This window comes from Tachypleus tridentatus, chromosome 4 (assembly GCF_004210375.1).
Source record: "Tachypleus tridentatus isolate NWPU-2018 chromosome 4, ASM421037v1, whole genome shotgun sequence".
NCBI classification, from domain to species: Eukaryota; Metazoa; Arthropoda; class Merostomata; order Xiphosura; family Limulidae; genus Tachypleus; species Tachypleus tridentatus.
Window position 1 is genome coordinate 66,038,607 of NC_134828.1, and position 13,031 is coordinate 66,051,637.

The 13,031-nt window shown below is 33.1% G+C and overlaps 1 protein-coding gene across 2 annotated transcripts in view; it reads left to right on the plus strand.

The window, feature by feature from the left end:
* The window catches only part of LOC143249331 (arrestin domain-containing protein 2-like), a 93,480-nt gene extending 84,520 nt beyond the window's left edge, over nucleotides 1-8,960 (plus strand). For both annotated transcript variants that reach the window (XM_076498978.1, XM_076498977.1), the window contains 3 exons: nucleotides 1,206-1,320; nucleotides 1,939-7,997; nucleotides 8,170-8,960. In XM_076498978.1, coding sequence (XP_076355093.1) covers nucleotides 1,206-1,320; nucleotides 1,939-2,207 — 384 coding nt within the window. In that variant the 3' untranslated portion in view covers nucleotides 2,208-7,997; nucleotides 8,170-8,960. The remainder of the gene's footprint in view (nucleotides 1-1,205; nucleotides 1,321-1,938; nucleotides 7,998-8,169) is intronic.
* Nucleotides 8,961-13,031: the final 4,071 nt, after the last annotated feature.

Consider the following 13,031-nt stretch of genomic DNA (forward strand, 5'->3'; position numbering starts at 1 on the left):
ATATCAGTAAATAATAGTCTAAAAATAGTTTGAATGAGATACAAATAGGAGGGCACGGATTCACTGGAAAAACTGGAAGCATCTGATCTGATCTAGTTATTTATGTTATATCCTTTCCTGTGCTAACAGGAGAACAAAAATGTAAAAAAACAAACAAACTCGGGAAACATTTCATTCTGTTCTATTGTTCCAATGGGGCAAACTGCTAGAGGTAATATGATCATATGAGAAGTTTGTAGCTTTGATTCTTTTAAACAATCAAATAGTATTCAAAGTGGTGTTCAAGGGCATCACATATCGTTCAGTACTACAAACAAACCCTCTTTTTGATCAAAATTAAACGTTTCTTCCCTAAAGTCCCATATATATATATATATAACAGCAAAACTTATATTCTTAGCACAGGTAAAATGTATTCACACGTTATAATCGTCCAACGATTCCATTTCTTCGTATAATGTGAATGAGATGAACTAAGAAAAAATACTGTAAAGTCATGTTCTCAGGCGACACCAATGTTGTTACTTATCATTTGCAGCCACCAACGCTGCATTTCGATTTTATGGACAAGATGATAAGATAACAATCCGTTACTCTTGTGTTATCCAAAACTCGTTTAAGAAGACAGCAGTGGCCTATTTAACTTTACATGGTCAACACAATTACATGATCTCTATTCAATGTTTGAACCTGATGTGGGATAGAGATGTTCATATGAATTATCCTGGAAAATAGCTGCACATTTACTGGGCTACTTTGAGTACTGTAAAGTGTTAAAATAAACTTCTGATTAAATCTGAGTGTATTATCACATATATATATATTGCTATTATTACTTAATTTTCACTTTAGTTAGTACATATATGTACATATATATATATAGAAAGGATAGTATATATATATTGTTATTATTACTTAATTTTCACTTTACTTAGTACATATATGTATATATATATAGAAAGGTTAATGTATATATATTGTTATTATTACTTAATTTTCACTTTAGTTAGTACATATATATTGATTATTTAATTTTCACTTTAGTTAGTACATATATATTGATTATTTAATTTTCACTTTAGTTAGTACATATATATTGATTATTTAATTTTCACATTCCTTACTGTACATATATGTATATTTATTACATAATTTTAAGAAGGAAATTTTTGCCTCTATGTCTGTCGTTTTTTTTTCTTTTTAAGGTATGGGTCGAGTTAGAAAAGTCCGGTGACGAACTTCACATGAACTTTCCTATAACCATAGCAACGTGTCCTTTTCGTATTCCGAACTCCAAACAGCAGCCACAGATCGAATACGGTTAGTTTCAGCAAGAATCAATGTAGTTTAAACTGGCTAATGCAATAAAACGTGTCAAAAAGAAAGTATATTGATAGAAATTATACAAAACAGTAGCTGCGAGGGCTTATAACGACAGAAATCTGGTTTCGATACCTATGTAGGCAGAACATAGATAGCTTTATGCTTAACAAACAAACAAACTGTACAGAGACCCCTGGAATTAATATAATATAGCATTACAACTCATTTCACTAAAAATGAATCTACTTTTATAGTGGTGTGTTATTACTGTCCCCCACTAGTACAACGGTAAGTCTACGGATTTACAACGCTAAAATCAGGGGTTCGATTTCCCTCGGTGGACTCAGCAGATAGCCCGATGTGGCTTTGATATAACAAAACACAATGTTATTACTTTTTGTACATTAATAACATTTTCAGTTTAATGATTATGAACGAAACTACTGGAAAAGCAAATGTTATAGAATTGATCACATGACATGGTATACATTTTTTGTACTACTCTTAAGTTCGTATAAATATAAGTCTACTTTAAGTGACGGCAACATTGAACTCTTAACTCTGAGACGGCGCTGAAGTTTTCCTTACAAGTACGTTTATTTGTTTTTTGGCTAGACGTATCCTGCGATCACGTAGAAGGTGGATTATACATCGGCCCCGAATTTCAGCTTGGTCAAGTATACGACGGATCTTTCGGTATCGAAAATGGCAACTCTGTAGTTCTTTATCGCCCTGTGTATGTCTGCGTCGTTCACAACCGCAACGACGCCACCACCTATTCAGAGGAAAATCAAGATACCGGTCCCAGCACTAGTAGCCACCATGGTCCTTACAGCAAGGATAGGAAATCGTCTTATGATAACGATCACGTGACTCGAGCATGATAATCCACGTTAACCACGTTTCATGAAAAAGTCACTTCTTATTTTAAAAAAAGAATGAATCAGGCACCAAGGGCGATTGTCTTATAAAACATTTGCCTTATGCTTGCCTATAATCTAGCTCCAGACAACGAGAGATTTTTCTTTGTTTTAATTTGACTGATAGGATTATGGCGTGATGAATTTTGTGGCCAACGTAGTTTGTCAGTCTCGGGGTCACGTATGTTAGGCAGTTTTGTTTTTATATGTACAACCTTTGAAACTTCGCTTTCATAAACATTTCTTTCATTTTATTTCGCTAACGAAATATATTGTATCTGCCCACTTTTCAATTCTTTTGCGGTCAACTGTTTAGCTTTCAAACGGTATTTTCGTGGTCATTTTATAAGAAACGTCACGAGTGACATCACACTAAAGCTCAATATATTACGAACGCACGAGAAAAGCAAACGATCACGTGCTATACTTTGGTCACGTGCCAAGATACACTTAGTACTTATTTTACGCGACAGATTTTCAATAAAGGTCATGTTAAGTTCGTTTTAATTCACACCAACCTATAACGTGTGTCCCTAACTGTTGCCTTTAGTAACAGTATTCATTAAATGGCACATAATCATAATCACACTTTTGTGTCAATTTGTCATCATTTATACTTTTGCAACAGATACTGATTACCATAAACTATCTGTACCAGACATGTATTCTAATTATAAGTAAGAACGTAGCAACAATATACTAAATTCAATATATTCAATTTAGTTATGATCAATAAGCATAGAGTGCATTGACCATATTTTAATATAAATAAAACAAATAAGGTATTTGCTTATAACAAGTGAATAAAACAATATTTTTTTTAAACACAGGAGACATGAATACTGTCATAATTACAAGATAGTTGAATAATATTTAACTTTAGAAAATACTCTAAGTTAAATTGTCTGTAATTATTTTGTCATTTTTTGTTAAAAATAGTTATTTTGTTTTAATAATTTTCAATCATAATACTTCCATACATTTTTAAATATTTCCTTAGAAACTTTAAAGTTAACAGGCAGTAAAGAAATATAACTAATATTCTCAATCCGAGTAATCTTAAAACTTCTCACTATTAGTCATAAGATTTAAAGTGTTCCACAAAAGTCAAGGTTTAGTCGAGAATTGTAACAAATAACTTTAGTGTTTCACTAAATTTGAAATGTATTCCAATGGAGGAGCTGCTAGCTCTTTGTTATAATATCCAATGTTTAGCCAGACTACATCTTCACCAACCCTTTTTTTCCTTAATTATTTTCATACTTATTCGTCTCATGGAACCACTTTTCCTCTGTTATTTTACTATATTCCAAATTAAGTCAAATAATAGAACCACTAACACTCCATTATGTCACTAGAATTTAGGTTAATCCGAGTGATTGAACCAGTAATATCATATTATTTCACTAGAATTAAATTTATCTGAGTGGTGAAGCTAGTAATATACCATACTACGTTTGAGATTTATCCGCATGATGGAGTTACTTGTATTGTATTATTTTACAAGATTTACATTTATTCGTGTAAATGAGCTACTACTGATACTATTGTTACATAAACTAGTTAAACTACAGAACCATCAATAATTTTCCTTTTCGTTATTTTTAGATTTAGCATATGATGAAACAAATAAACTTCTATTAACCATTAGTTTTCAGATGTCGCTTTATGGTTAAAGTTTAACATTATCACCCTGTTGTCAAAGTTTAGTACAATTGTGAACTATCAAATGTGTATTTCTTTCCTGCTAATTTCAAGTTCAATCATATGGTGAAACTATTGACAATTTATTAGTTATTAGCTTATAGATGTCACCACATGCTAAAGCCTTGTTATCACTATGGTTTCAATACAGTGATGGACCATCAAGTGTTTATTTTTTTCACTAATTTCGAGTTTAAATGGACAATAGATTCTATTGGGTTGAGGAATAATTCGTGAGCGTTTTTTCAAGTTAACAAAATATATTCATAAATGAAACGCTTTCGCAAAATATTTCATGTCATTTGGTAGATAAGTTTTTGCTCTAATAGATGGTGTGTTTGATTTTCATATGTCTTTAATTTTTGCTTTCATTTTCAGTTCATTAAATGGAATGTCAAGTGGACAAAATCGAGCAATTTCGACACCATCTGCTTTTCGCATTTAATTTCTTGCAATTTCGTTTAAAACAATGCATACTATATACCTAGGTATTACATGAAATAAAGTATCATAATAAATGTTTTGGGTGTAATGTGTTCATGCATTGAAGTATTGTATAGTCTTGCATGTAATGCTTGAATGAAATTATTTAAAAACGCTCACGAATTATTCCTCAACCTAATAAAACCTTAGGTTATGTCACAAGTTTCTTCATAATATCTGATACCTCGCTGAACGTATTAAAATTACAGGTTTAGTGTTGTAGTGAAAAAACGAATTAGTTTTTATTTCATTGCGGTTTGATGCATTTCACTTGAACTAAGTACCATTAAATAATTTACTATAAAACATGCAACTGTACAGTTAATGTTAACATGTGTATGAATTTCAGATTAGGATTAAGATACATTATTTGTTACTTCGAATTATTTCAAGGTTAATAATACGAGAAGTGTTATAGTTTTGATTTCAGACACTTATAACAAGTGAAAATTTCATTATTCATAACAGAAACTAGTTTGTACACTATTTCGGAGAGGTTTTCCGTTGCGTACAAATCCATGAAAGTATCATAAATCATGGATTATAATGCTTTACGTCAAACTGAAGAAAAATTTTATGTTAAACCTAAATCCTCGCTAGAAACAACAAAAATTATTTAACATGCCTAGATAGAAATTTCACCGAAAACTAATAAGTAGTTTTGTGAATAGAAACTGGTTAAAACATAACGTTATAAATGCCCATCCCTGTTCTACTCTTAAATACTTTATGAGGTGATATTCTTTTGATATCAGCGACGTGAACAAAAGTTAATGTTTCGACTGCTTCAGGTTTACGTTGTTCGGTGGGTTAGCTATAAATCTGTGGAATTATAACGCGTTTCATTCCCTGTGGTGAGTAGTAAGAGATAGCCCATTGTTTAGTTTTGTGCTGAACAATAACACCATCCTTAAGAAGACAATGGAAAATAAAAGTAAAGTTATTCTTTTTAATGGGAGGAGATTTTTTTTACTGTACAATATTTCTATCTGAATGTTCGTATCCATCAGAAAACGAAATTTCTTCATGAATAGATATATTGTGAGATAAACAAAACGTCGACAAGTTCTCTATGAACGGATACTTTGTGGTGTAAAAGAAAACGTTATTGTGTGCTTCATGATTGGATATTTTGTGAGGTAAACAAAACTCCGGCAAGTTCTTCATGAACAGATATTTTGTGGTGTAAAAAAAACAACAAGACATTTTTGTGTTTCATGAATGGATATTTTGCGGTGTAAAAAAAAGACATTGTGTTTCATAAACAAATATTTTGTGAGGTAAACAAAACGTCGACAAGTGTTTTAGTGCTTTGCTTCGTTGTGTTGGATAATTGAAACGTCTGTAAAAATTTAAACGTTTTACAAATTCGGTGGTTTCTTTTACCTTGTTTGTTCGATTCTGACATAAGGTACAGAAAAAGAGAGAGAGAGAAAAAAACAAAGAACTTCAGAAACATTGTTTTATTGCATCAGCTTATGTTGTTCATGTATTTATGTTGAGCGTGTGATAGAAGTTTCAGCTTTTCATGGTGTAGTCGTTGAAGTTAGGTAGCGTTGTGATCTGTATGTGCTGTTAAAATATAAATTTTGTTCAGTTGTTGGACGTCAAACTTTAATTTGGGTTTTGGTGTGGAGTATCTTAAAATCATCTGTGTTTTTGTAATCTTTATAGTTCGTGATATGAAAACTAACGAAACCAGTTCCATGAGAGAATATCTCCACGTGCACCATCTGTTCAATTGTAACAAGCTTTATTCTCTTTATAGCCGAGAGAAAATTCTATTTTTGATTTTTAATTATGGAAAGATCAGCGTGAAAAGATGACGACAATTCAAAACGCTGATTGTGGGATGTTGAACCTAAAACTAATTTGTTTTCGGTTCATTAAGCTGCTGGCGGTTAAATGCTATGTGTTTGAGTGCACTGCTTCTCTGAAGACAATGTCAAGTAACTGGAGTTAAATAAATATCAGTTAAAAACAAAACTGTAGTTTTGAGTTTGTAAAGTGAGATGTTTACGATTCAGAACTAACAACATTGTAGATTATTATCGAGAAAAGGTACATTCGAAAATGTTTATAACATAAACAAGAAGAAATTATTTTATGTACTTGATGTTTTTACTAATCACTTACTGTTTAATGTCAACCATTGCTGTACTTGACAGAGTACACAGTTTCTTTAGTTGTGCATTCTTTAAGAGGATCTATAATCAAACAACTTATTTGGGGTAAGTATATTCCATCAGACACAAGGTCCAACTGTCAACTTATTCATGGTAACAATTTGAAATATATTCCATCAGACAAGGGGTACAACTCTATCCAACTCTGAACTTATTCAGGGTAACAATTTATAGTATATTTCACAAGACAGGAGGTACAACTGTACCCCAACTCTCAACTTATTCAGGGTAACAATTTATAGTATATTTCATCAGACAGGAGGCACAACTCTACCCAACTCTCAAATTATTCAGGGTAACAATTTACACTATTTTTCCTTAAACAAGAAGTACAGCCGCAAAAGTTTCACATCTTCTTCAGAGTAACAATGTCATGTATATTTCCATTAAACAGGAGGTACAACTGTGCGCAATTCTCAACTCTTCCAAAGTAAAATTATAACGTATAATTCCAACAATCAGGAAGCTTGCCTTCAAACTACCTGAATCAAAGTTTTATTAGATTGTGAAGCAATTCATGAAGTAAAAAATTCCTTCACAGCGTTTGCATTCCTTGATTAAATAGCAGAAATGCAGTTAAAGTAATTTTATTTAGATAACAGACTTATTAAATGTCATAATAAATTACAATAGCAGCTATACCTACCTGGAAGGTGGATGCTAGTACATTTAACACACTAGCATATATTAATATCTTATCTATCATATAATCTGTCACCATATTACGACATAATATATTTTTGATAATCTAACATATTCGTACCATGGTCTCATACGTCACCTATCATAATATGTATCTTAACAGATTACAGTATGTAACAAAATTTTTACTTTTTCTTATTCCTGGGCATAAAGTGTTATTTCCCAATTGCTTATGCCTAAAGTAAATTGAAAAGACCTATTTTTCTTTAAAACTTTGCTTTTGTGACCTGTGTAGTGAAATTTTCAAATTTATCCATTTTTCAGAACATTCCAGATGGATTGAGTGCTGAATAGCTGATAGAGAATTTTTTGGAACTTACAAGAATTTTCAAGAACTTTCTAAAGTGTTGTAGAACTTATGAGAATTTTCTAGAACTTTTCACAGTAACATATATACAGGGGCTCACCACTCACTACTTCAGTTTAGTTCTAGCTGCCTAAGTGAGCATATAGACCTATTTGATTTTATCAGAGATGGCATCATGAAGCAGCAAGCATTCTCCAGACGCATTCTGCTATGTATGTGGCCAATTTATCAAAACAAGAGTGAAAAAATACTTTGTGACAGCATCTGCTAAGATGTGTGAAGTCTACAAGGCATATTTTGGCATGCCTGTCGTGGATCAAGACAAACCCTGAGCACCTCATTTTATCTGCGAGCACTGTAAAAAACTAGAAGGTAAGACGGACAATTTTTGCTTGCTTGAATAGTAAGATTTTATATTATACAAATTTTAGACCTTTTTAAAATTTAAATGCCCTTTTTTAATTTCCAATAGTATAGAAAAATACCACATATAAAATACTTTGCATGAGGTTCTTACACATAATTTTATTTTGCTCTTTTGCAGGATGGTACACAGGGGAAAAGAGAGCCATGAAGTTCGATATTTTAAGAATTTGGCGTGAGCCCATAACCACTCAAGCAATTGCTACTTCTGCATGATGGACCCTTCCAAACGTCAGGCTGGCAAGAATGCATCTGCTATCATCTATTCAGACCTTCCATCATCTACCGCTCCAGTGCCACACTACCCTGAGATCCCTGTATCCACTCTGCCAGAGAGAGAGCAGCCATCCTCAAACGAAAGCAGCAAATCAGAAGAGGAGGTAGACGTTGAAAATCCAGATTACAATTTCAGAGGTGCAGCTGGTGAGAGAAACCCATACTACCCTAACCAAAGAGACCTCAATAACTTGATTAGAGATCTTGGTCTAACAAAGTCGAATGCAAGAGCTTTTGACATCTAGGCTCAAGGAGTGAGATTTGTTAGATGAAAGTGTGCAAGTCGCAAGTCAGAGGAAGCGCCACCAACATTTTTCAAACTTCATCACTCGTGAAGATGGGCTCTGCTTCTGCCACAATGTATCCAGTCTTTGCGAGGTAACCCGAACGAATGGCGCCTCTTCAATGATATCTCATCCAGAAGCTGTGCTGCTTCATAACAGGAATAAGTATCCGTCTCTTACCCTGGCTCATTCGGTGCACCTCGAAGAGCAAAGCGAGCGCTTCCACCAAGATATATTGGACTTTAGGCGCCGCTACCAAGTAGCGTATAACAAAAACATGATGGGAGACTATATTTGGGGGCTGATACGTGAAAGTGATTTACATTACAGTCGCAAATCTCGAAAAACTGCTCATTTCTAAAAAAAATTTGTATAACTTTGGTATAAATACATGTAAATCTTGATTCATATGTTGTTTTATTCAGATCTTATGTAAATGAAAATGTGCAAATTTGTCCGATTTTACGTAGAAAATAGGTTAATTTCTAAATTTCATTATTCAGGTTACAAAAGCAAAGTTTGAAGGGAATAATGGCCAATTAAGAAATAACACATACTATCCAGGAACAAAATGTGTGTTACATAGTGTAATTTCTGTACTACATTGGTACTTTATAATACTGTGCTATCTTACACAAACTCACAAACTGATATTTTTTTCCAGATTATATGGAAAGTCGTTTAGGTTGCAATATTCACGTTTAATAACAAGGTAAATTCAATAGTTAGATGTAAGATAAGAGGAAAATTCATATAACAGAAAAGTATTTACCTTTATATTCAACGAAACAGTAGAAATAACTTATTTTATAAAACATAACGTTTGTTTGTTTGTTTCAAGAATTTCGCGCAAAGCTACTCGAGGGCTCTCTGCGCTAGCCGTCCCTAATTTAGCAGTGTAAGACTAGAGGGAAAGCAACAGTCATCACCACCCACCGCCAACTCTTGGGCTACTCTTTTATCAACGAATAGTGGGATTGACCGTCACATTATAACGCTCCCACGGATGGAAAGGCGAGCATGTTTGGTGAGACGGGGATGCGAACACGCGACTCTCAGATTACGAGTCGCACACCTTAACCCACCTGGCCATCCCGGGCATAGAAACATAACGTATAAGATGGCGTGTAGCACCTTTGAATTCAATACACATATAATCTATCTATCGGTTTATTGAGATATATGGTAAACGACAAAAAAAAAGTCCTGAACGCTAACTGAAAGCTCTGGCATTACTAATCATATTTTAAAAACAGTAGAAATTTACAGAGAAAAGGATTCGGGATAAAATAAATAAATTCGTATGGAAAATGGAGGTGTAGCAGTACCTTCATGAATACGAGATTATAAAACTACCACAACAGTTTTGGTATAATATGTATTAATTGAAAACAAATTAAGTTTCATGGTATTGTTTTATATTCACATGTACAAAGAGGACTAACATCACATATAATTCTGACCAGAGATCGTGTTTACAGTTTGTAGGGATAAACAAAGTACAGTATGTTGAAGTGATAAAACATATATACAAACATATATATACTTTTTTTTTTTTCTAATTGCGGACGTTCATTTAATCTTTCAAGCGACAACTCGTATTGTTTTTTCTAACCAATAATTGGTAATTCTTACTTTGCGAACTTAGTTATGGTCACCACTTGATGAAAAATTTGCATGAGAAGTATGAATGGTACGCCATTATGTTACCACTTTGGCAGTTAAAATGTCTGGATTCGATTACATTAAACATCACATAATTCATCTTCTCAGTAAGCAAGCTCATTAATAATACTGCAGTTTTCATAGCTTTTAACTGGTCTTAAGCCCCAATGTGAAATAAGTATCATCCTAACTATAAATATTCAGATACACAGATACCTTTTACTTGTTCTTGTCCTGCTGCTAATGATGATGTGAACTGATAATATCAGTTCTTTTTACATCAAAATCGTCACGTGGTCTAGTGATCAACGTGTGAATCTAACTCTATAGAAGTTTGTAACAATGTTATATTTAAAGTCAGTCAGCCTTGTAACTTTTAAAGACAATATAACTATTTTGTTAGTCACCTGCTAGAAAAATACACACTTTTCCTAAAACATTGTTTTACAGATACAACTAGCTGTGAAGACTTCAACACTTACCATACTAGTTTAGTCATCGTTGTGTTGCACTTATAATATTTTCTATTAAGAAATAAGTTATTTATCAGGTCATCCCACAAGTAATGTCCGAAAATTTAATACAGAAAGTGCATCATCATTTCTGTCTTTGTAGAAGGCTTTAATGACTAAAATATGTAATAGGGTATGTATAAAAATGTTCAGACAAATAAATGAAACTAACCCAACTGCGCTTTTTCATATCATTAATCAAATAAATCCTTATGAAGATGGGTGTGTCTGAGGAGCACATTAGGCATATAATGCTTTCCGAGATTAAAAAAGGCAATAATGCAGCAGAAACTACACGAAACATTCAAGGTGTTCATGGTGAGAAGTCTCTCAATGAAAGAAAATGTCGAAGGTGGTTTCAGAAGCTCAGGTCAGGTAAAGTGATGTGCCATGTTCAGGTCGTCCTGTTGAGTTTAATGATGACTTGCTGCTGGCTGCACTTGATGAAGATTGTGTTTTAACAGTTGAAGAACTAGCACAGAAGATTAATTCAACCCATTCAACAGTTCACCATCATCTGCAACACCTTGGAAAGGTGTCAAAGCTTGGAAAATGGGTCCCTCATGATTTAACAGAAGCCAACCTTAGAGCAACTCTCGTGAACGTAACTCATCGTTAGTGACTGGAGATGAAAAATGGATATTTTATAAAAATATTAAGTGCTGTAGACAATAGCTCAGTGCAAGTAAACTGTCTAAAGCACAGCCCAAAATGAACCTCTGCCCTAGAAAAGTCTTGTTAAGTGTTTGGTAGGATATTGTTGGTTTGATCCACTTTAAGTTGCTGCCACTCAATGTAATGATTACATCAGACTTCTGTTGTCAATAGTTAGAGTGCTTGAATTTTACACTTAAAGAAATGAGGCCTGCTTTGATCAATCTTAAAGATGTTGTGTTACACGAGGACAATGCACGGTCCCATACAGCAAGGATCACATCTACAAAGATTGAAGAACTAGACTGGGAAAAAACTTCCACATTATCCTTATTCTCCAGATCTTGCCCCATCTGATTATCATATATTCTGAAGTTTGCAAAACTATCTTGATGGAAGAGAGCTTGGAACACATGAAGATATCAAAACTACCCTCTCTACATTCTTTTCCTCCAAACCCCAAGAATTTTGTAGAAGTGGCGTTCAGAAGCTTGTGAATCGTTGGCAGAAAGTAATTAATGATAATGGAACATACATTATCGACTAAATGATATTAAAAGCGTTTGAAGTCCTCTCTCCTTTTCTGAACCTAAAATCGAACATTTCTTAAAGGATGATCAGATATTATTATACAAAATAGCAACTATATATTAAGGTAAGAATGACGAGATTGTTAGCAACAATGATACTTGAAAAATGAATACAACGTACAAACTTAGGATTTTAGATATTTAACTGTTCAGACCTCCTGATTTGTGTATCAAACTAACCTTTAGTACCTAACTGAATGCTGTGTTTATATCTCTTTTTATGTGTTATTGTGGATAAGTGCAGAAGATAAAATATTTTATTCCGTGTAATTTATCTAATTTTTAATAACACCGTTATGCTGGTTGGTATTCACATGGAAATTCATTAAAATGTTCAAACATGAAATAACTTCTTGAAATTAACCATGTTTTTTCTTCATTTTTTCATGTATTACAAAACTCAATACTTGCAAGCCTCAAATGAAGATTTTTTCCATGACCGCCCAGTGAAAACAAAAAAATAAATTGTAGCTTTGAGCGTAATCCAAACAAACAAACAAACTGAATAGATCTAAAGGCGGGCCAATTCTACATGGAAAACAACTAAACCCCGTTTACTTTTTCGCTCTTCTATTTTAACTCCTCTGTTATGTTTTAGAAGTTATCAGTTATGTTTTTTCTGAAATTTCACATATTTCTCCCCATCATTATGTTCTGCCAGCCTCTTTCCTTCTTTCTTTCCATTCGTAAATCTTCGCGCCCGTTGTCGACTGTAATGTAATGAATGGTATGTTTTCCTTAGTTGTAATTTTCCTGAAAGTTTATTTCCCATTTATTTTATTTCTTTAACATAAAAATATATTGAAGATTTTTTCGGGTAGCACAACCTTGGTCAGCCTTATGATTTTGGCAATAGTATTTTATTTTAAATTAAAAGAAAATCGTAAATCTTTCTTACTGTTTTCTCCATTATAAATTAACTGAAAACACAATAATTATTGATTGTCTTCCTTTTTCTTAAGGTAAGATGTGAAAATTGTCTTCCTCTCTTGAAATCTTCGC